A 24,832-nucleotide genomic window follows, 5' to 3' on the forward strand; every position below is an offset into this window, starting at 1 on the left:
TTCAAAGTCACTACTGTCCTGATACAGATCTGCATACAGACATGAAGACCTTTTTACCTGCCCAGGGAATTCCCAGTGCTTTTTTATCACAGCTGTGTATGTCCACCCTTGAGCTAGTGCTAAACTAGCTATGGGCAAACTGCATGATGTCATTAGCAGGCAACAAAACAAGCTACCAGGCAGTATTTTTAACCACACCAGTCTCCAGACTGTTTTACCTAAACTCCACAAGAACGTTGATGTTAAAACAAGGAAGTGCAAAACAGTGGACCAGGTTTATACAAATATATCTGGAGCCTACAAAATACCCACCGAGAAAATCTGATCGTTTGTCTTTCTGACTGTATTTTGAGAATACAAACCCCTCATCAACAGATCCAACTCTCAGATGAACCTGCAGATCTGGACCAAAGAATCCTGTTCAGCACTATGGGACACAATGTGCAGGACACATTGAATACTACACCTCCACAATGTTTGCATCCATCAACTTCTGTGTTGATGATGTTGGTTTGAAAAAGTACACTAAGGTTTTCCCTAATCACACTGTTAAGACAAAAAGATCCTTGAGGGACTTTTGGAGGTTCTTCAATTTGAAACTGTGGAGGAACCTCTTAAGGTGCTTTGAGGAACTTTCAAGAAAAGGTTATTAGAAGAACCTGCTCTTACTTGAGGAACCTTTATATAAGTGCTGTGATGATGATAGTAATAATAATAATAATATTGATATTGAGATATCAAATTTGAGTAGTACAACCATAATGATGGTGGAACATTTATAATATGCTAAAGTAAATAAATAGAAAACTCATAAATATATAACATTGAGTAAATTAATTAGTTCAATAATATATGTATCCAACAATTCAATTTAAAAATATGTGAAAGTGTGTACAGCTTTGGTTCAACAGCAAGTGCAATCGCTACTTATCCTTTGTATTTCTTGTTGGTTTCACACTAATTTAGATGTATCAGTGCAGTCATGTTGACGTGACTGCAAAGGTGTGTAATAGTGAGAAACTGGTGAAAAATATATTTTTTTGTGATTTGATTGTATGTGCATGAGTTGTATAATTTGGTGATTTTATTTATACTGGTAAACACGGAATACAAATTCATTTGTGTACGTTTTGTCTTGAATAATTCAATGTTTGCCAGTAAACTTGACACCCTTTATAAACATGTGCTGGGTGAGGATAGTGGAGAAACTATTTGGGGAAGAGAAGCCTCAGTCAGTCTGTAGAAGATGAAAAGAGCTTGAGTTTAGTTCAGGTTCCATCTGATTCTGTCAGTAAAGACAATATGGACAGGAAAAGCACGGTGGGGCGAAATAATCTGGCCAGCATCCAAAATCCCCGCCTGTCCTGAAAGAGGCGCGGTTGACGTACTACACATAGGCGGGGCTGAACACTGCCGCCCGTAACCACGACAACGACCGCACTAGCCGGTCTGCGTCTTTAAAAGGTGGGGTGAGTGCGTGACACGGCCACATAATGCTACGTAGCTAATGAGCCAATACAGAACTTCCTGGAGTAGAGGCATTTATCAAGGCTGGGAGTCTGAGTCTGGAAATCAAAACTGAACGTCAGAGAAGCACGTAGGCTGTATCTGTGATTAATTCACCACTAATACCCGAGCACAGCTTCTACTTAGCGGGGAAACAGCCGGGCGGACGCTGTTAGCCTTCTCCATTCTGACAGTTAGTTAGCTAGATAACGTCTCCTGTTTAAAATGGCCACAGATGAGCTCTCGTCCAAGCTCAGCCGTCGGCTGCAGATCGAAGAAGGAGCCGAGGACCCTGTTGCCGTGGACGCACCCGAAGAACAGAACGGGTCGGAGGAGAAACCCAGTACGGCCAACGCAGACTCGGAGCTGGGTGCCAAGCTTATGCGACGAGGAGAGCTGAACGAGGGGCAGGGTGAGCCCTCCCAGCCCAGCATGAAGGTCTTCAACCCCTACACCGAGTTCAAAGAGTTCTCCAGAAAGCAGATCAAAGACATGGAGAAGATGTTCAAAATGTGAGTGTGACAGTCTAGGTTTGTCTTGGTGGCTCCTGGCAGCTTGGAGGCCACATCTTAGACCTGCCTCCAGGCCAGTGGTTCCCCATTTTAATCTGATATGAGTCAGTTGCTTTTATCAGGGAAGTTTGCTCATATAAGGAAGTTGAGCTGGCATGTTGCTCATGTAGTCACAACTTCACAAAACAGAAATTATAATCTCATATCATTTGTGTAATACCAGATAGCAACAAAGAACCACAAAATAACACAATCTGAATATGAATTTAAAGAAGGAGGAAATATTGTTACAAAATGCAAGCTTTACAACAGCATGCAGAGCTCAGGAACTGTTGATGTGATAGTTGTTGTACATTATGAGATGAACAGTTAATAAGAAAAAACACTAATTATAAAGAAAATAATGTTTGCAGCTTTACTATATGTTAAGCCTAATGTACTCACTGATTTCTGTAGCTGGAGTGATTGCAGGGTGGGGACGCAAGTAGGTTACAAGGAAATGAGATAAGCCTTTCTGTGTGTGTAAATTGTTCTCAGTTCAGGACCTGATGTGTGGTTAATAGATCAACTATTGTGGTGAACTGACCTCTTCAGTTTGTTACAGATTCAGTGAATGAATTATTCATTTTGACTGAGAATGAATAATTCATTTTAAATGTAATTACGCACATTAGTCCAACACTGAGGATAGTTTTGTCTTCACAAGATCAGACACAATGAAAGATTGAACATTCAGAAATCAGGAATCGCGAACCTCTGTTAAAGTTCAACTTAGTCTGGCTCTCTGGTTATCTGGTTTCGATGATCCTAACATTGGCCGTCCTTGTTTACTCTGGGTTTACCTGTCCACTACCAGCATGTTCATGAGAAAGAGATGAAGTGGTTAATAACAACCAACATCATCAGAACCATGAATGACTTATTGAATAAGACGGTGAATATGAAACAGTGATACCTGTGTGAAAATTAATTTATAGCAACAGCTCAAAAATTGATATTCAGTGTGGAAACTAGAAAAAAATCTGTATTACTATTATTGTTATTATTATTATTATTATCTGTATTATAATACACAATTGTTGCACGTTTTTAGTTCAAAGTATTTTTCTCTGATGATGAACAAACTTAATGAATATGTGTTCCAGCTGAAAGTAACAACAGACTGTTTCTGTTGCCAGTGCACAGAGGTGAGAAGTAGTTAACGATGAGGTCCATCTCACTGGCATTTATAATTATGGGAAACATTTAATGCACCAGGTTTATTTTTCTCATCAAAGTCATAAGAGGTTTAGTTTTTATTTCCAATTGTCATAACAGAGTCTCTTTGTGTTCTTAATATAGAGCTATAATAGTTATTATGTTGTTATTTAGTGCTATAGACACTCTTGTCCCTGTCGGGATGCTGTAGGAATGATGACTCCATGTTTCCAGCGATCTGATTGGTCAGTAGTCAGGCTGTTGGAAGGTTTCATTTGGGTCCTCTGAAGTGAACCTGCAGTGGGGTGAGACAACATACAAAATATCGTTAGCAACAAGTTACATGACAGTGTTTCACTCACACTTGTACACTGATAAGTGTGAACTTAACTGCATTCACCTCTGTGGTTACTGTTGAAGGCATCGCTGGTTACACATATCTCTTGGTCTAATCGGAAATGAGTGTTGTTGAGGCAGCTTGACTGCACAGTGAGTCACATTCAGCAGCTGAGCTGGAGCTGAGTGGCAGGAATTCAGGGTCAGCCAGCGTTGAACACGATGCCTGGTAGCAGCAGCAGGCGGTGTGGGTGGTAGGTGTGGTGAAATGACCACTTCCTCTCACTTCTACTGTTCTCTGACTTGTGCAGGGAATTTAGTCTGAACCTGTGAAATCCTGAGAAGCACAGACAGTGGAAGTTATTGTTACTAGCAACTACTGCTCATCTAGTAATACATCTTGGTCTAACAAAGAGTCTTCTGTTGAGGCGTGTCTTTCTAGCTGAAGAGCTCCAGTTTTCAGTCAGGTTGACTCTGAGGTTTTGTTTTTGCATGACCATAAATTTAGGGTGTTTTTGTGTGATGCTCTGCCCAGATTCTTCAGCTTCCTATCATGTCCAGGCCTGTCCAGGTATTTTAACTGCACTACTTTCTGCACATACTTTCTGTACAGCCATCTTCAAAGGATTCCAATCAGACCTGTATGATTTCAGCACTTACACTCATTACAATTCACATTTTTCTTTTTAGTGTGATGGGGAGGAAGTGTGTCCCCATTCAAACTAATCAATAAATGATTAGACCGCCTGTGTTAGAGTTTAATACCCTATTAATCCTGCCCAGTCACAAAACTACAGTATAATTGGAGCCAATAGAGTGCTGTAGGGATGACGTATAACCCAGATGTTAGCATCACTCTGGTTCTTTCCGCAAAAAGCAAGGATTGTTACACTGGTTTTTGAATTCAGAAAAACTCTGTGACAAACAATAGTTTATGATCCTGACAGGTTTAGTCCAGCAGGATCATCTTCATCATTGAACACCACTTTATGATGTTTGAAGCCTAAATACAATCAGCAGTAAGTAAAAAGCTAATGCTAGGCTATAAACCAACTACACCACGGTCACATGACGTCACCAGCGCTAAACTTCAGCTTGTAGTTTGATTTAGCTCTGACCTCTTCTATAAAAGCCTTTGTTCTGACAGAGTTAGTGACAGTTTGTAGAAACACAATGAGAATGTAAAGGTGGACTGGTGAGTAGATCAGTTTTCATGTTCAACGTGGCGATGTTTAACGTCCCCGACAACCTCTGTAGTGTCATTTAGACACTTGTTAGCAACCGGGACGTAAAAGCTTCAAAAAATCAGGACCGGAGTATTTACTGACTGATTTTACGTTGGAGATTAAAACATGAAAATGTCTTGAGCTTATGTTAACATGCTAAAATGCTAACTCATTTCCTGGTTTTAGGGCTCATTCCTGTGGCACTCTGATTGATATACTCTATATATTTGATTGGCAGCTGACCCAGCAAGGGCACCAAGACATAATGTAAATAATCTAGTGTGTGGGTAAATGTTAATTATAGTCTCAGATTAAATTAAAATAATCATCTTTATGCACCGGACCAATCAGCACACACAGTGGTAGTAATTGTCGTACTGATGGATTTGGGTTGGCACAAAAATTGGGTGATGCTTGGGTTTGGCTGATAAAAAATGTGAAGGAGAACACTGAACATCCTCCTTCATGTGAAATAAAGCCCTCTTTATTTTTCTCAGAAGTCTCTTTGGAAAATGAACATCTTAAAATAGACTTGGAACTGTGCCAACCAGTGAGACCAAGTTCGAAAACTTAGATTTAAAAGTTCCTCAACTCGGAGACCGGAGAAGGTCAACAATTGAAGAACTCATACTCGCATGTATCTGGTCTGTGGGAGCAGGTCAGATAACATACTATGTAAATAAAGTCCCACTATTGACTATGGAGTGAGTATACAGGAAGTAATTAACTTGTCTGCCTGCCAGAGAGGAAATGCACCCTGATGAGCACACACTTCCTGTAGCTGAGCGTAGAACTGACTACAGCATTAGCCCTGCGCTGTGCAGCACCTGTCCGTCTGTTGATCCCTCTGTTGAGGAAAGAGATATTTAGAAGCCCTTTCATACACAGCGAGTCCAGAGCGTCTCTTCATATTATAGAACCTCAAACGGAACCAGACTCATGGTGAATGGTTCCATGGGCTGGTGGTGTAATAATATCCCAATATTAATAACAAAAGACAAAAATATGACAACTAATAGGACTAATAATAACATAATTGTTTAATGATAATAAGTGTAGCAGCAGTTGGTGGGGTGGGATCATGGGGTGGTGGTGGTCTGCAGTCACAGATCCAGACTTTACAGATTGCAAATTACAGCCTGTAGCTGCTAGGGCTGTGTATCGGCTAGAATCTAATACATAATTCAGTATTTTGTGATGTGTTCCCATATTGTAAGCAAGAGTAAACTTCTTTATGCAGTCAGAGCAGATTGCATTTGCATTTATCATGTCTCTGTAACATCCCGCGTCACAGCACTGCTCTACGTTGTTTCCCAAACCAAGCAGGACATGGTCTCAGAGGTGCTCTCACAGTCTTCTGGTTTGTAGCAGCAGCAATGCAGTTCTTGTTAAGTCTCCTTTGATCACTGTGATCCTTACACACTGATACGATGCTGCTGGACTCTAGAGTGAGAGAAAACATTTGTTTGAAATGAATGAAAGCTTCGGCAGAGAGATCAGATACTGTTCAGCTAAAATGGTCACAGCCTGAGAAACAAACTCCAGGCCTGTCCTCCGTAAACACACCACCCCAGCAGAGACCTTTGGAAAGTACCCATGAAGGGAGGGGCCTGGGAGCCTCTGTGTGCAGTGCATTCTGGGTTTTGTATGATTTTCTACTTTAGATATACAACCTTCCTCTCAGTTCCCTCCGGCTATAAGATCATTTAGTTTGTGAAAAATTCAAATTCTATAATAATATTATTCATCAGCAACAGGATCATCCACAGAACACACTTTCATTTTTCTCACAGAATCTATTAGCACTGTTTGACATTTAAAGTTGGGTTTATATATGACACAAGAAGATTTCAGCTGTTGATAGCATCACAACAGACAGTGGTGCTGACACTGTTCGATATTCTCTCACATTCACTTGAGCATGAGGTAACATCTGCTGATGGAGAACCCAGGTCCCTGCTGTACCTGCTCATACAAAGCCATAAACCCAGGCTTGGTCACCGTGCTGAGAGGCATCGTATCTTTCTCTATGAACTGCTATTCCCTGAGTAATTTCCCTGTGCCGTTTTGAATAACGTTCATATGGAGTTATGCTTTCAAACACTTCAGTCAGTGATCCTTGTCGGGTGGTATTTGGCTTACCGGACACACTGGTGGTCGGCATTGTAGCTGTGCAACTATGATACATGGCTTTGTGCTGATACAGGCTAGTAGTGTTGCCTTGTGACGTAGCAACATTAGCGAGGCAGGTTGTGCACAATACCTGACACTGTGCAGCATCTTCCTTTGTTAAAGCCAAAACACTTCCACACAGCCGACGTACTGCTCCTCTTAGACACTAAAGTTTCCTCAGTGCCAGGTTGTGTCTAGCTATAGGCCATTATACAACAGGTCAAAGTGTAGCGCGCCAAGCTGTTGCTCCCTTTTTAGCCAACTGCTCTACCCTCGCTTGCATGTTACGTGACCGGAGTGTAATTACAGCCTTTGTGGTTAGAAAATCACGTTTTATCATATTATCGTAAATGTGATCATTCAGCCCTATCTCAACCTTCTTTCCAACTCATCACATCACTTGTTTTTTTTGGCTCACTCCAGTGTTTGTTGTGGTTTCTTGATTTTTCTCTGATCTTGTTCCATCTTTTTATTTATTTCCTGCACTGGTTATTTCTTGTTGTTGTCTAACATCTGGCTCCAGCTGGCCTCCTTTCCACAAATCCTTGTGGATGTGATGTGACTCGATCCATCTCAGTCCAGACCTGAGTGCACCTGGAGCCTGCATTCAGTGTCACCTCCTGAGTAGAGCCCTGATTTAGGTCCAGGGACTTGTCCCACAGTGAGCAGCAGAACCAGAGAACAGATGCATCTTGGGTTGTTTAAGTTCCTGCAGTGGAGTGAACTGTTTTTATTCAGTATAAACATTTCCAGAGTAGCAGATAACTGTTAGTACAAACAGATGTTGTATTTGAATCTTTAAGTATTTTTCCAGAGCTATGAGTATCACAAACTAAATGCCATTCACTGTCATTATATTGTCTGTTAACCCTCAACCTCTAAACCTGGATAAGTAAAACCCACTACCTGCATAGCTACACTTGGTCTTTCAGCTCTGTAACAAAGCAGTTTTCTCCCTTTCTCCATACTGTTCAGGTATGATGCTGGGAAAGACAACTACATCGACCTTATGGAGCTGAAGCTGATGATGGAGAAGCTCGGTGCTCCACAGACACACCTCGGCCTGAAGAACATGATCAAGGAGGTCGACGAGGACCTCGACAACAAACTCAGCTTCAGAGAGGTGAGAGGAGAGAGCCAGATCAGAATCAGTGATGTGATGTTCCTTCTATCTACATCATGTCTCAGTGTTCTCCCTGTCCTCTTCAGTTCCTGCTGATCTTCAGGAAGGCAGCAGCAGGAGAGCTGGCGGAGGACAGCGGTCTCAGTGTCCTCGCTCGCCTCTCTGAAATCGACGTCTCCACAGAGGGGGTCAAAGGAGCCAAGACCTTCTTTGAAGCCAAAGTAGGTTTACTCTCAACTTCTAAAACAAACAGACAATGTGTCATCAGTGAGTCAGACCTGGTGGTCCAGGAACCACCTCATCAAACACGAGCTTCATCAGGTTACTCAGATCATCTGCACAACATTTAGTGTCTCTGGTATATGTTTGATTAGAGATTTGTAGCTACAACTGCAGGTACATTTGATACAACAGGTTGTGTGATTCAGTAAAGTGACCAGTGATGTGACTGTCCCACTGTAATTTAATACTTAATTAAAAGCTAATTTAAAGCTAATTACATCTAGCTTTCAAAGCATAGCACGGTATGTATGTTACCTCCTGGTGATCTGACCAGAGTCACTGACATAAAAATATTTTCTTCTTTCAAGCTCCCATGTTGTACAAAGTGAGATTTGTCTTTTCCGATGTTTTTTGTTTATAAAAAGTCCAACAGTCAGACCAACAGTCATGTCGCAGTCAAAGTCACTGAGATCATCACTTAGTTATCGCTTTCTGTCTTATTTTTTCAAATACATTGTAGCAGTGAATCCTCACGGTCAAGTGTCATGCCAGCTCATTGTCCTCTAGGTGTTAGTGACGCACTCTGTGCCCCCCACTGTCACAGTTACAGCTCATATCCACTCCCCTCTCAGATGTTGTTCCTTCAAAGGTTCTTTTAAATGCGTGCACTTTTCACACGTGTTTTCAAGCTCCACATTTCATCTGCAGTAACTGCAGCGTCATCTTCTGAAGTTGATTTAAATTCGGATATGACTGTTGCATTGTTGGCCGACTTGTAGTCTTTGATATTCAGTGCAACACACAATGTTGTTGCTAATCACAAGATACAGGTTCCTCCCAAGCCCAAGTGATTTGCCTTTACAGGCAACAGTTGTGATTCTCTGTCGGCTGACCACTGTGTGCTTCCTGTGGACAGGTCCAGGCCATCAGCGAGTCCAGTCGGTTTGAGGCAGAGATCCGCCAGGAGCAGGAGGTCAAGAAGAAGCAGGCCGAGGAGCAGAAACAGAGACGAGCTGCTTTCAAAGAACTGCAGTCGGCCTTCAAGTGACCCCCCCCCCCCTCACCTCAGGACCTTTCACTCTCTGTGCTGTACTAATGCTGTTATTTTGTTAATGCTCTGTGTATGACAGTGGTAGACCTGAGTCAGCCACAGGCCAGAAGTCCCACACATGCTGATCACTAGTCTTTGATACAGTGGACTAGATACACACTGAAAAATCCTCACTGTCCATGCTTATGCAGATAATCGATTAGGAATCAAAGATCATCAGTACATTTAGCTCAGTAACACCCTCAAACATCAAAATACAAGTGAAATAAAGGTTTAGTGTAACCACAGTCTGTACTGAGCTAAATGAACAGAAGACTCTTACAGTCTGACATTAGTCACTGTGTCTGCAACAGCAAAGAACCATTTTTACCCAGATATAAACTCTTTGGCCCCTGTGCTGGCACAGCGGGGCGCTGATAAAATTCATCATTTTATCATTATGGCCTCATGGGATCATAAACAGCTGCACATTCAGCCTTCATGATTAGTATTTGATTATCATACCTGTACCTAAAACCACACACACACACACACACCGACACAGCCAGCTGTTGACTACCTGCTGTGTCTGGAGTCCAGTTCCCAGTATTTACGTAGACAGGTGATGAATGCACTTATTGCACTGTCCTGGCTACAGTGTTGACCTATATTTGATTGACTTCATTCATTCCAGAACTCATATTAAATCCACAGTAAGACTTTGCAGTCATTCGATTCATCTATCTATAGTGTTACATGTTGAACAAAGAGCTGAGCTCCACAGTGTCACTGTCCGCTCTGTTTTTTTGTGGGTGTAGATTGTGGTGGTTGTGGTTGGGGGTGGTAGTTGGTGGTGGTTTGTGGGACCTCAGATGAACAGACAACTTTAGAATAAGGTTATTTTAGGAACATGGGTCTGTCTTGTCTAGTTCTGGTTATTATTCCCATCATGCATCATCTTATTCGCCAACCTCACTGCTGTAATGTGTGGATGTAGCGACTGTTCTCCAACCACAGGAACCACCACACACTTTGAAACTTTCACAATCAGTTGAAAGTGAAGTGTCTCCGTGGTCCACGAGCTACTTCCTGCTTCATCTGGATTCACTTTAGTTTTCATTTTCTGATCAGCGGTTTGGTCCGTGAGTAACATGCTTCTGTACCCGATGGAAACGACAGCCAAACTGTGCAGATCATGTTCTCGTTTTGTCACCTGATGATGAACCTGGAGGTTCAGAACATCACCTGTGCCATTCCAGCAGTTAGACCAGTGCCACTCAGCTTCACAGCTTCCACTGCTTTATGTTTCCCACTGTTCTCTCACTGTCAAGTTGTGACTAATGTGAAATCCTTCTTCCTGAATTGAAACCAGCCTTGAATGCTAATCCACTCGTTTCCTGTGGCCCTCACCAGTTGTGAGATCAGCTGGTGGGATCTGTGTATTTTCTGTAATCAGGTAAATCTTTTTAGCCAAGAGATTTGCACATTTTGCACTTACTTGGTCATTTGATGTAAGTGTGTTGATCAGTAGATAGTAGATTAAACTTTGGCATTGTTAAATTTAATTCAACATTGTCTTTGAGACTAGGTGTTAATCCTGAAGATTGTTTAATCGACAGTAGCACAATTACTGTTACACCAGAGATTAGACAGATAATGGAACATCATTGATTTGAAAGATAATCAGCACATGATGTTTGTAACATGAATTCATCTTTCACTAACATGTGGGACCTTTAACCTCTTGGTCATCTGTTGGTGTGTCTGTTAAAAATCAGTTCAAACAAATGAAGAACAACCACATGGCTCCATGAATCCCTCACTGAGTGAGGAAGACTTTGTGTTAATAACCCCACCTCTCTCTGCAGTCGCGCCCTCTCTGGTGCCAAGTCACATTTTTCTTCACTTTACTTCTGGTTTACTCTCAGTGTGGCTTACTGGTTTCCTCCATGTTAAGAAAAGGGAAGAACAAATGGCGTCATGTCCTGCAGTAGATCAGAGTGGCTGCTCTGTGAGCGTAGTTATGTAATGGAGTAATGGACCAATACAAATACACAGACCTGTATAAACTGTATGTGTGGGACTGATAACTAAATACGACTGTGTATTGTTGTATTGTATTATTGTGTGTGCTAATGTGTTGTAATGAAACACTGTCATACAGCCACATGACCTGACCCTGCATTTGTTTGAAATGACTCATAGCACAGATGTTGTGTGTTGACAGGTGTTTCTTCAGAGAGACAAAGATTAGATTCAATCTTCAGGATTCTCACTCAGTCTATTAAATCTAAATCTGGGGACTTTAGTTTTTGTATTGTGGCACAGAACAATTTCAATTATTTTATAGAAGATTTTTCTATCTTAACACTTTGCTGTTGAGCCACTTTGTAAATGTGTGAGGGAGGAACTTTTGGATACTGTATAAAATAATATGCAAGCTCCCTCAGTGTAGTTACTGACACGGCACTGTCTGTTGATGCCAGGACTCTCCGCACCGTGACTGAAACCTTCTTCATGAGGAACCGAACAAATATTTCATCACAGTATGAAACGCTGTCTCTGAAGCTTCTTCCCAGCTCATTGTTGATGACTCAACACTGGTCAGTCTGGTTTCTGCAGCTTCATCAGTGAGCTGGGAGGACGTTTCGGAGGTTTCAGGGTCTTAGCTTGTTGCTTTGTAGTGTAAAATGGAGGATGATTTTGTCAGATCATCCTGTTTTTCCTGTTATGTATCATTTATACAGTAAGGCTCGTAGTTCAACAGAGGCCTGTCCCAGTCATTTACTGTTGTAACTCAACACTGTCAGCTGTCACAGTCGGATCATTATGTTGGTTTGTTGGTGCGGATTCTCAGCGCCAGTATTCAAGAGAAACACAGTTACTGTTCTTTAGTTCTTGATGAGCAAACCCTTCATCATCATGCCTCCTCTGTGGTTCTCCAGCAAACTTATACCAGCACTGTGTTATACTGGAGGTGTAACAGGAAACTAAAGTATTATTTATTTTAGACGTCATCCCATTAAACCTCATTGATGGAGAACAGTGACTTCAGTGAACACACAGTGGAGTCCATGTGTCCTTCTACTGAATCCTCTTCATGTCCTTATTGTTAAAGTGCCAAATGTTTCGACTACTGTCATTATGTCCAGTTCAGTGGAGCTGTTCACTCCACAGCAACACAAATGTGAATGGAGATGATATTGATGATGAGATGCAGTTATTCAGAGAGCTGTTGGCCGATGTTGGTGTTGTTGGTGTCATGGATCTAACTTTGCCTCTGACAGACATATTTCCTCTTGTTGTTGCTGTGCCCTCCTCGCTCACTGCTGATGTTCACAAACTCAACTGTGAACTGTGTTGAATGTGAAAACTTCTCTGTGAGCCTGGAGGGAGTGTGTGGTCTCTGCTCTGTACAACATGATCAAGGAGGGTTTAACTAACATGTTTTCCTTCTATGTTTTCATTTCATTTTCTATTTTTGTTAGTGTCGGCAGTTGTATTGTCTTGTATGCTGATAACAAATGAGGAAACTCTAATACATCTTCATTTTGATTTTCAATAAAACATCCTTTTGTCGCAGTAGATTGTAGTGTGTTGTCACTGTCTAATTGTTCACAATGTCAAGAAGAAACAAGACCAGGTCTAAACCTAGAACATGTCTGGACCACTTATGGTCAAATCCTAAATGTACACACTATAATTGAATCATAATTGGTCAGGGTTGTAGGCTTCATGTCAGCTCAACCTAGTAACTTCATTCAAAAAACTTCTTAGTAGGACGAACTCCAAAACTCTGTTTAATTTTCAAAATTAGAATTTTTATCAAAGAAAGGGAGGAAGCTAACAGGCTAACAGCAGCAGCATTTGTTTCTCATTGGTAACAACAGTGTTGGAAGTTACTTTGAAAGCAGTTTCGCGAGCTACCAATTACTTTACACTGGGAGAAGTTGAGCTACAGCAGAGCTACTGTAGGGAAAACGTATTTAAGTGAAGCTACTTAGAAAAAGTCATTTAAACTACTTTGTAAGACATTGATGAAATTGACAATGTACATGTGATACAACATTTTAACAACAAAACATGCCACTCAGTTGAGTTTATTGCAGAAAGTGCCAACATTATAACATCAACCAACAAAATAAAATGCCCCAATATTCAAGGGAAAGTGCTGGAACGTCAGCTTTGGTATGACCGTGGTGATTCTTCCTCATGCTGGTTCAGGGGGTTTATCTACGATGATGTCCCTGCTGTTCCAGCACTGAGCTACATGGGCTGGTCAAAGGGGGTTCAATTACAGTAGAGAAGTAATGGGAAAACAAACAAACAAACAAACATTCTCTTTCTTTTATGGCCCAGAATTTATAGTTTCAACTGTTAACCACATAAAAATGGGGAAAAACCTATTTAACTACTTGAATCATTATAATATAGAAAAACATTTTCTCATCCATGGCCCCAATAGTCCTTCATACTATGCACATGTGGATGTAGTTGAACTACATGCAAGCTACTGCAAAATGTAGTTAAACTACTAGTTTACTTACATGTAGTTCACAGTATCAGCCTGGTCTGCTCTTTGTATTATTCACCTTCAGGTATAAAACAGGGATATAAAAAAAACCAATGTGTCCTGAACAGAGCCTCCTCCTCCGCCTGACACTCATCCATCAGCTGCACGTCACAGTTCAATCACTAAATGGCCAATTTGCCAATTTGCAACCGGAAGCTTCCGGTTGCAAATTGGCAAATTGGCCATTTAGTCTGATTGATAATAATCCCACCCATGGGTTTATTATAGGACATACAGTAGATACCAGATTCAAAGATGAAGTCCGCTCACTTGAACAGTGGCGTGAGTTCTCCACTAGGTGGAGCTGCTGCTCACCTCAATGAGCCCTGTGTCTCTGCTGCCTTCAGGGTTAAATGTTGTCTAATAATGACAATAATAATAACTGTTATTGTTATTATTGTTGTTTATCATAATAATGCTTCCGTGTTAAACAGCATTTAGTTGGTTGGATGTAGACTCCATAGGCGTGGAGGCATAAAGAAGGAAAAGGGATGAAGAAAGGAAACTGTTGTGTAAGCAGTGAAGAAGTGTAAAGGTGTGTCATGTTGTGTGAGTGAGTTGAAGTACACGGAGACTGAGCTGCATTGCTTCATACACACCCTAAGCCAAACTGCACTGATTATGAATGGCCTGAAATTTGCATGAAACCTATAAATATGAAGGTTGTGAAAAGCTGAATTAATGTGTAAGAATTCTTTCATTTACGACCTGTTTAAAGTTTGACGTATTTAAGGGAAAGTAAAAATGTGTAGAAAGAGACTAAATGACACTGGGTGTGAAAGTTTCTCTCACAGTCACTAAACTACGGTGTTTCAGGAACAGCTGGAGCCAAACCACTATGATGAATGGATGACTGGTGCTCTGATGCTGCTACCAGGTTGCTTGTACGTTTGTGTGAGTGTGTGTCTTTGTGTGTCTTTGTGTATCTCTTTGTATCTGTGTATGTGTATGTGCATTGCTTTTGCAGCAATCCCACCAATGATCCTGAAGTGGAAGTGATATCTCTCCTGACATCTGATCTCAGAACAGCTTCTGTCCCATAAAGGACCTGATGCCTGTTTGATTCAGCGTGTAATGTACTGCCCTCTTGTGGTGGCATCAGGGTATTGTCTCTGAGCCATTCTGAGATCATTGATGATGTTAGGTGGGAGGTTCAGGATGCAAAGTGAACGATCATCATGGGCACAGGGTCAGGATGCATGGACAGAACAAAGGCCACGAAACATCAATCCTCTTACAAAGGTTTATTCTCAAATCTAAAGTATTTTTAAACATGAAGGACAAAACACACCTGGGCTGCTGCCCCTATGCAGAATGTGAAAAAGAATGAAAAGTTGTAGCCTGTTATAATTTAATTTCCCTTTAAATGTGTTAACTTAAGCGTACTTCTTGTGTACATATTATATTTGTATTCAAAATATATATATTTCAAAAGAAAATAGAAGGTGGCATCTTACCCCAGTTTACCCTAAATGCATGTGCAGATGTGTGTGGAAACTAAACTTGTGCTTTAAGCATTAAGAGGCAGCTGTAACAAGTTAATGAGGGAATTACACTGATCCACCATGTGTGAGATCTGCTGTAAGGCTAAGAAGAGCGAGAGAGAGAGAGAGAGAGAGAGAGACAGAGACCACAGCAAATGTGGTATGAACGAGTTCATTTAAATATTGGTAGGGACATGTCCCTATTGTCTATTTGCAAACCTACGTCCTTGCTACAAACAGTAGTGATCAACTGCATTTCAGAGGAAACTGTGATGGAGCTCAGTATTCATCAGGCGGCTAATTTAGTGAGAACATGGACTGTGCGTGACAGCTGACCTGTTAGACGTGTTGTAGAGCACAGGACATTCATTTTACATCAGAATGTTTGTTTCAGGCATTCAAATGGTCAAAATACAAATAAACAAACTACAGAATTCTGTTAATGAAGTGTGTGTTTAGATTATAGACCATCAGCATTCAGATACTTACTATTTATATACAAGTTTCTTTCTCATCTATCATGAGTCTGTCTCCAAACTAAACAATCAGCTCATTTTCAGACATGTGAGGCTAAATCTCATTAAATCATCTCAGAAATAAAAATGGCCGTCCACCATGAGTCTGGTTCTGTTCTATGTGAAAAGTGTCCTGTCCATCAACATCAATACAGCATTATCACCAACAAAAAAACATAGGAAAGAACTGAGTTATCAATAATAAAATATGCAGATAGAAATAAGTGCAGACATATACTTATTTATTTGTAAACTAAATTACATGAGGTGAACTGGTTGTGCATAAATAATACATTTGATAATAGTAAATGAGACTATGTGGTAATGCACGCAGCAGCAGTGCACAGTGTGTTTGCAGAGTTGACCGATGACATCATAAAAGTTGTATAAGACATAGAAAACAGGTAAAAGCTCGGTTGTTAGCGTAGCATTGTTGTGTCTTCCACAGGGAGACAGTGAGTGGGTGCCACACTGAAGGCTCTCAGGTAACACTACTCTGTAGTATCAGTGTGTGTCGGCTCCACGCGATGGCTAAAGTTCTCTGACAACAGCCTCTCATGAAGGACCAGGGCGACACAGGTAGGACTGAACTGTCATTATTCTCCTGTAGATTCTGCTGTGTTATTTGACGTGTAGTGGAGTGACCTCTTTACATTTCCACAGGCTCTGTAAACACACGATCACACGATGATCAGGATATTATTGAAGCATGCAGCATATGCATTTTTTGAGTTTGTCATTTTTGTAAATATTGTAATTCTTTCCCCACATCAGTGATTAATATTATGAAAAACAATATGAGAGCAACTGCAGGGCCGTTTGGAAATTCATACAATTACTAGTGTGTGTAGGCGACACAACTGTGTTTTGCTTTTTAATAGTTTAATACTTGTTATGCAGCCGGTCTTTCATCAGTTTCTACATTTTCTAGATGTGTAACCTGACCCCAGGTCTTTTCTCCGTCCTCGCTCCTCTGTTCTTGTTCATTGAGCTCGATGGTCATTTTGACACGGAGTTTCTGTCACAGTGTGTTTATCTGCTCTGTGAACAGTCATGTGCATGTGCACCTGCTCACTGACATGACAAATATACATTTTACAGAGACTGTCCTCATATAAAAAAGGTCTCTGTGCAGCAGGTTATTATGACCCATAGTTAGGTTTTGTTGCTAGGCGATATCTAGTGGTCATAGTAATGATGACAGGAGCAAAGGGAAAAGTGCGGTGATGTAGTATAAAGAGAGACAAAGTCCACGTCAGGAGGAGGTTGTAGTGGATGGATGAATATGACACGATTCCCATGTGAAAGTAGCACTTTATTTTGTTTCTATTATCCATGACCCCCCCCCCCCCCCCCCCCCCAGCAGCTGCCCAGCATGCAGAAACAGCTGGGGCTCCATGTTAGGTCCTCAGGTGGCGCCATCTATCAAGTGTTTTCATGCTCTGAGAACTACGACTGCCGCTGCTTCCTTCTGTCACCCACCGCTTCCACACCATCCCACCCCCCGTCCAACTGAATCACCTCAACTCTAAACCATCATGTCCATCAGTGGTTCATTACCCAACAACAATACTCACACACATAAGGACATCCAGCTGAACAACACTCATCCGCAGAGCAACAATCACAGAAAAGGTCAGTTCAACTTGTACAACACAGATATCTGTGATGGACGTGACAACGTGGGTAAGCCAATTACGAATCACTCATTACCCTCCTCATGTCATTATGTTACTCAGCATTCAGTTAGGAAAGTGACACTATTACTCAAGACTCTTTTTGTTGTTTTAAGATCTTAGCAGTTCATAAATGTCAGTAGCATCTTGTTCAGAATTTGTCTGACTGATTGTACCATATTCATGAGCAGCCTCACACAGTCTCTTAACTTCTCCCTGCTGCACAGCCAGGTCACACTGATCCACAGCACCTGTTCAGGGGTTGGGGATGGTTACGATAGCTGCTTCCCACTTAGTGAAATAACTGGATTCATGTAGCTCTGCAGCCGATGAATTCTGTGTTGAATCTTTCATTTACACTCTGTTAGTCTTTGTTTCCTCCATCTCTGACACTACGGGCCAGTGAGCACTTTATTAGGAACAACACACTAACAGTGGGTAGTTCCTAAGTTCTTCATGTCATCCGCAGTTCACTGAATTCACTGTCATGTTGATGAAACCAGTTTGAGACATGGAGCATTATCCTGCTGGAAGGAGCCATTAGAAGTTGGTGAACTGTGGCCTCGAAAGGATGAACATGGTCAGCAACAGTACCCATATAGACTGTGACATTCAGACCATGATTGATTGTTATTAAGAAGAAAACATTCCCCACACCATCATGACTCCACCACCAGCCTGGACAGTTTGGCTCCATGCATTCAGACTCTGACCCTACCATCTGCTGCCTTCAACTGTCCAGTGTTGGTGGGTCTGTGTCTGCTGCAGCTTCAGGTTTCTGGTCTTGGTGACAGGAAGTGGAACCTGACGTGGTCTTCTGTTGTCGTAGTGTGGTTCATATACGTCAGGAGATCAGCAGTTTGAGAAACACTCAAACCAGCGTCTGACACCAACAATCATGTCACAGCCAAAGTCACAGAGTCACATTTCTCCTCATTCTGTCGTTTGATGTGAACGTTACCTGAAGCTCCTCACCTGGATCTGCAGAGTTTTATTCACTGCTTCCACATGATTGGCTGATTGGATAACTGCATGAATAAGCAGGGGGACAGGTGTTCCTAATAAAGTGCTCAGTCAGTATAGACAAATGTGTGATAAGTCAGCGATGCTTTTATCAACAGCGTACACTGCAGATTGACTGTTCCAAAGTCAACAAAACAAATGCACAGCTTAACATTTGTGTGAGGAAGACAAGTCCTCTGTTTAAATATCTCCCATCCTTCATGTTAAAGTCAGACCTTGTGGCATTTTTGAGAAGTTGAGAAGGAAAAGCTCAGATTCTGTGAGCTGCAGCAGTGCGACAGTTTTATCTTCAGCTAATGTTAAGTTTTTTGTGCAGAACATAAGCAGTTTATTTAATTGATATTCACTGAAGGAGACAGTAGAATGCATATTATTTTTACTGTGCAGCTGCAGCACAGCCCATAGAATGAGCACGGGGTTAATGAAGGTCACAGAGCAGAGATCAACAGTACTGTATGGTGAAAGCCCTACAAGCCGTCAGTTCAGCAGAACGTGCATGGGTTGATACTTATTAACATAGTGTATGTTAGTGTCAGTGTTGTGCTTCTCTGGTAATTAATTACAATTATGATGACCAACTGTGTTATTGATGTGTTTAGAAGAAGCTCATTTCTTAAACATATTAAGTTAAATCTTTTGTGTCACCTCATGGTTGAAATTTGTTTTGTTACAGTGCTGAGTGAAATAAAAACAGAGGTCGTCATTCTCCACCAAAACCTAATTAAAAAAATTCAATAAGGAATTTAGATTTCATAGGTGGATTCGGAGCTGGATTCAGATTCGATGAAATGCTGTTGAACCTCTTCAGTACTCAGTGCTGTTCTGATGATGTTCTGATGTGATTTCTCTGTCAGATAACGGAGTCCACACTGAAGCCTCTTCAGGTCATTCAAACCCCATCAAGACTTTAAGGACTCACAATGAGCTTCACAAGGAGCTGCTACTGGCCCACAAGAGGTAGGTACCATACAGGAGCAACAATATGGTCTCATCCTTTCTAAATTATGAATGGATACCCTCTCATGTGGTTTCATTACAAACAAACCTTATTCCTTTGTAAGATGAGGACATGAACAAAGGGCCATTAACCTACCTTAACTCAGCTTTTTGTAGGAATTTATTTGCTTTTGTGTCCATCATCAAAATGCATCGAAGGCCTCTCTCCTCTCATTCTTCTCTAAAGCAGGTCTCATTAAGAATACATGAGAGTCTCTTTCTTTCACAAAGTTGCAATCATACACCTTCTCTCCATGCTGCTGCAGCCCTTCAGGCCATGGGAACCTGAAGCAGTGTAAAGTGATATCCTAATAGGAGGACAGACCTGGCTCCAGCACTGGCTTGTCCTGATAACAAACACAGTACCAGTGAAAGCACTGGATCTGTGTGTTGTGTCTGTTGATCTGACCTCACAGATTACAAAATTCATACTAGAAAGAATTTTCAACAAAACACATTACTCTACTTTAACATCTTAAGTTTATAATATTCCTATATTACTTGCACTTGGGGGGCAGCAGTCGCAAAGAGAGTGAGCTGAATGTTCATACTACGTGTTTGACATGTTAGTGTGTCAGAGGTGTTAGGAGAGGAGGTGCTCTCTGAAGAGAGGAGTCTTCAACAGGTTCTTGAAGATAGCGAGGGACGTCCTGCTCTGATAGACTTTGGTAGCTTGTTCCACCATCAGAGAACCACAGACCAGAACAGTCTGGACTGAGACTGTCTTGTGTGCAGGGATGGTGATGCCAGACGACATTCATTGGAGGAATACAGTGGCTGAAAACTAGCATAAGGCTGAATGACTGAACTGAAATAGATGGTACAGACCCAGAAGTCACTCTGAAGGCAGCATTAGTGACTTAGTGAATTTAATTCAGGCGACCAGTGGTAGCCAGTGGAGGTCGATGAGTAGTGGAGTGACATATGCCCTTTTGGGCTGATCAAAACCAGACAGGCAGCTGCATTCTGGACCATCTGCAAGGCTTTCACTGTGAGTGAAAGGAGGCCTGCCAGAAAAGCATTGCAGTAGTTGAGGTGAGAGATGGCCTGGACCAAGAGCTGAGTGGAGTAGTGATTCAGGTAAGACCTGATTTGTCTGATGTTGCATGGAGCAAAAAGACACAACTGGGAGAAGGATGAAACATGGTCAGAGAAGGAGAGCGGGTCATCAAACATGACACATAGGTTTCTCGTGACCTTGGTTAGGGGAAGAGATGAAGAGGAGATTTTGATATTGCCAAGGTAGTGGAGAGACTGATTGGCTGCGATGGAGGTGCCCCAGTACCGATCCTTGGGGCACTCCTGTGAGGAGGGGATGGGATAAGGACGTGTCCTTACCATGACACACTGAAGCACAGTGAGATAGGAATCAAACCAAGAAAGTTCCTTGCCTGAGATGCCCAGACATCAGGATTTGGCAGTTCACTGTATCAAAGGCTGCTGATGTGTCCAGCAAGATAAGAACCAAGGACTGAGCTGCAGCTCTTGCTGCAGGGTTTCTGTCACAGACAACGGATCCATTTTAGTGGAGTGGACATTTTTGAAGCCCAACAGATTTGGTTCAAGGAGGTCATTCCATGAGAGGAATTCTGAGACCTGCTTGAAACCCGTCCTTTCAATAAACTTACACAAGAATGGAAGTAGTGAGACCAGTTGTTTGGTTACAGCAAAATCAAAACAAAACACCTTCGAAACAGAAATCTATATCAAAAACACAATGAACATGATGTATGGGTAAATTATTTAGTTAAATAAAATGACAGTTTGAACATTCAAATTTAAAGAAAATTGGAAAAAAAAGAACTGAGCACAGCATCAGAGAAGCTAAAACACCATCTTGAAGAGCCACTATGTTGAAGGGATAGTTGGGGTTTTTGGACGTGGGGTTATGTGAGGTACTCATGAATAGTCAGTACACTACCTGCAGTAGATTCTGTTCATGTGCCCTCAGTTAGGAAAGCTGACCAGCAGCACCTGGCAGAGTGGCAGAGCTATGTGTTGCTGTGCAACAGAAAAAACGTGTTTTAGACACTTTTAAAAACGTCCACCGAAACAATCCAATATCCGCTTCATGTAGAATATTTTCTGCAGTTTATATTCCTGTGAAAACAGTACTTTCCTTTGGTACTACATTTTCCAACCTCTGAACTACCGTACTCCTACGTACAAGCTCACCTATGGAGTGCACTGTATTACGCAGCAGCCACAGGTCAGCTGAGTGACTCAGAAAGCGGTGTAATACTGTCATGTAATACGTGTAATACACCATGTCTAACTACAGCTGTCTCTTCCTCTATGGGCTAAGGGGTCTGGCTCTGAGCAGCAGATCAGAGCTTCAGCAGGTACTGGAGAGGAGGAAGAGGGTGCAGAATGACCAGAAGGAGGTGGGACAGAGCAGGACTCCTCTGGAAGATGTGCTCTTGAGACGTCAGCAGAAACAACTTGAGGTAATAGATTCTGTTTAAAGGTTATACGGTTATCAACAATGGAAGAAGAAAGCCCTTCATTGAATCTTTTAATTCAAATGGACCGAACTGCCTTAAGAGATCAAGGAAAACATGAATAAGCTGCAGACAGCTGTGAGGGTCCAAGGCCATGGGGCAACTGTAGATAAAATGTTACTTGATATATTACAGTTTGGCTCTCTACACACAATCAGCAGTATGAGCTATGTTCCGAGCAAGGCAGCTTGAGATCCTATTTTAGCAAAGGTTTACTTCACCATTAGGTGGGAGCAGAAGAGTTTCATTGTTTACTGTTTCCCTGTCCACAAATGTGGTAGTTCTGCCTGACTTGAAATTCCACCATGCTATATAAGAATGATTTTTAGGGTGGTGTTGTACAGTTCTGGTAAAACTAAAGTCAGAGAAGACATTTTTCATCCATTACACGTTGTGTTCAGGTTGGCACAGACAGCTGTCATCTTGTTCTGTGCTTAAAAGGTCACTGACATACAAAGATTTCTTCTTTGGTCGGGAGCTGTAGCATAACATCAAGCTCTGGAGGAAGCTCTTCTTCTTCGTGGGACCGAGGGCAGACTAGATGCTACACTGACTCGCACAGCATCTAGTGTCATAAAGTGGTATTACAACACGGTCCGGGACGCAGCTAGTTGGTTAGCATGCTCATTTCAGTAGATATCTCTGAAATACAATAGATGAAGGTTTTGGTCATGACATCATCCACTGTGGCTCCTTCACATACTGTTTGTAGTGTAAATTCATTTTATGAACATTTTAAACTAAAATTCTGGCCAGATCTTATACGGTGCACCTTTCAAAGATGTCTGTCTTCCTCCAGCTGTACAACTATTGTGCAGTCAACCTTCATGCCTGTCTTTGACTATGGTGACATTCTGTATTGTCATGCTGCCCCATCCACACTGCTTTTAAACCCTTATGTATCACAGTGCATTACGCTTTATCAGAAATGACGAATACTGTACTCATCGTTCTCTGAATCTCATCGTGGGCAGGACTTCCCTACAGTCAAGAAGAAACAGTCATCTCACATTATTCATTTATAAAGCTCTTCTGTTAAAGCTTTCAAACTACCTCACATCTCTTCTCTCATTTAAATCCAGTATCCACACACTACGATCCAGTAACTACCTAACCCTCCATATCCCTCATGTCCGCACTAATATTGGGAGATCTGGTGTCAGGTACTATGCACCATTTAAATGGAACAAACTGCAAACTGCCCTAAAACTATACATTTCTCTTGGAGATTTTAAATCTTTATTATTTGATAGATTTTATGACCACTGTAAGTTCTTTGTATCTTAATTTCTTGTATTATGTAGTTCAGTAGTCTTTGTTGTTGACTGTCTCTTTTGACTGCTTCTTGTTCTCATGTCTCTCTTGGAAAAAATGTTTCAATGATACTGCCTGCTTAAATAAAGATTAAATAAATTGTCAGGATGTGACTTGACGGCGAACCATTCTTAGCTGTAGGATGGTGCCATCCTTGCCCCGCCATGAAAATGGCCCTTGTCATCTGACTCACTATTGTGTCCATCTAAGATGTGAGATATAACTACCATTATCATCAAGTAGAGTATTTTTATTTATATAGCGCCAAATCACAACAGTTATTGTAAGGCACTTTTCAAATAGAGCACGTCTAGACCGTACTCTTTATAATATCGATTACAGAGACCTAACAGTTCCCACCGTGAGCAGCTCCTGGCTCTTCCTTTTAAGAGGCAGGAGAGGAGAGAGAGAGAGAGAGACAAAGAGTTAGAGGGACCATTAAGCAATGATAATAATAGTAATAATTATATGTATATATATAAATATAGATATATAGATGTAGAGAGAGAGAGAGAGAGAGCAATCCATCTGTGCACATTATACGCTTCACCCTTGCCTTGAAGATCTTTGCCATCTATAAATGACTATGTAGTGTCTATGCTTCTCTTTTTCTCTTGTCAGAGGGAGAAGGAACAAGAGGAGAAGCTACAAGAGGAAGCCCAGTTGATGGAGTTTGTTAGAGTCCGACAGAACCTCAGAAAGATCCACTCAGTGATCCAGAACAAGACTGCGCATTTCTGAAAGGCTGTAGAAGAATGCATCCACCATGAACCTTGTTCTCATCAAAGTCAACATCTACTGCCCCAAACATGCAAGAACAACAACAAGCTTAAAAACAATAAGTACAAATGTATTTAATACTGGCTTTTAAGATATAGATACATAAATACTTATGGATACAGTCTGCTTTCATAGCTATATAAAGAAATGACATCTGCTGCTTTGTGTAAGTCAAATATTTGTAAGTAATTTTGCTTGATATAGTAGTTGTTCTATCAATAGTATGTTGTGAATACCTGATATTCTTTGACTTGTTAATGTCATGATTGTGAAACTATGTCAAAGATTGGTTTATCATTTACTATTTATTGAACTACTGATATTAACTATTCAAATGCCAGAGTGGGACATTGTAAAAAACTGACAGTACCTTGAATTTGGTGGACATACTGTTGTGATAATACTTTGAAAGTATTATATCAGTTCATGCTTTGTGTTTATCTGCAGCTAAAGGCAAAACTTATACCCACAGTATCACAGGTGGCTCTCCAGCTATCCATTTTGATACTCCAGTTTTTGCCATGGATGTAATCTTTTGGTTTCAAGTTTACGTCTACAACATAAAAGTTCCTTGGCTTATCACAGTGACATGCCTTAATTTAAAAAATGTTATATTTTTAAAGATAATTTCCTGTAAAATATTTAA

General features: G+C 41.3%; 2 protein-coding genes across 8 annotated transcripts; both read left to right on the forward strand.

Moving 5' to 3' along the window:
* The first annotated feature begins 1,496 nt into the window (after positions 1–1,496).
* On the forward strand, positions 1,497–12,909 carry efhd2 (EF-hand domain family, member D2). The gene is made up of 4 exons (XM_056385256.1): positions 1,497–2,018; positions 7,925–8,072; positions 8,159–8,293; positions 9,211–12,909. The coding sequence occupies exons 1-4, from the start codon at positions 1,732–1,734 to the stop codon at positions 9,340–9,342; spliced, it is 702 nt and encodes a 233-aa protein (XP_056241231.1). The 5' UTR covers positions 1,497–1,731; the 3' UTR covers positions 9,343–12,909.
* A 3,367-nt stretch (positions 12,910–16,276) lies between these two features.
* On the forward strand, positions 16,277–24,768 carry si:ch211-218o21.4 (actin-associated protein FAM107A). Of its 7 annotated transcripts, none has more exons than XM_056385897.1 (5): positions 16,277–16,475; positions 17,260–17,582; positions 19,450–19,551; positions 21,890–22,038; positions 24,028–24,768. In XM_056385897.1, exons 2-5 carry the CDS (start codon positions 17,435–17,437, stop codon positions 24,145–24,147), a joined length of 519 nt encoding a protein of 172 aa, XP_056241872.1. In that variant the 5' UTR covers positions 16,277–16,475; positions 17,260–17,434; the 3' UTR covers positions 24,148–24,768. The 7 variants fall into 7 exon arrangements, with proteins under 7 accessions (XP_056241872.1, XP_056241873.1, XP_056241878.1 ...); XM_056385898.1 differs by having other exon boundaries at positions 17,263–17,582; XM_056385899.1 differs by having other exon boundaries at positions 16,286–16,475; positions 19,450–19,552; positions 21,897–22,038.
* The last annotated feature ends 64 nt before the right edge of the window (positions 24,769–24,832 follow it).

Source organism: Seriola aureovittata, chromosome 9, assembly GCF_021018895.1.
Source record: "Seriola aureovittata isolate HTS-2021-v1 ecotype China chromosome 9, ASM2101889v1, whole genome shotgun sequence".
Taxonomy (NCBI): Eukaryota; Metazoa; Chordata; class Actinopteri; order Carangiformes; family Carangidae; genus Seriola; species Seriola aureovittata.

Bases quoted from the DNA above. Each gene is read 5' to 3' on its own strand.
- si:ch211-218o21.4 (XM_056385897.1), top strand. From the start codon at position 17,435: ATGTCCATCAGTGGTTCATTACCCAACAACAATACTCACACACATAAG. The intron at 19,552-21,889 runs GGTAGGTACCAT...TCTTCCTCTATG, and splicing joins GCTGCTACTGGCCCACAAGA to GGCTAAGGGGTCTGGCTCTG. The intron at 22,039-24,027 runs GTAATAGATTCT...TTCTCTTGTCAG, and splicing joins GTCAGCAGAAACAACTTGAG to AGGGAGAAGGAACAAGAGGA.
- efhd2 (XM_056385256.1), top strand. From the start codon at position 1,732: ATGGCCACAGATGAGCTCTCGTCCAAGCTCAGCCGTCGGCTGCAGATC. The intron at 2,019-7,924 runs GTGAGTGTGACA...CATACTGTTCAG, and splicing joins ATGGAGAAGATGTTCAAAAT to GTATGATGCTGGGAAAGACA. The intron at 8,073-8,158 runs GTGAGAGGAGAG...TGTCCTCTTCAG, and splicing joins ACAAACTCAGCTTCAGAGAG to TTCCTGCTGATCTTCAGGAA.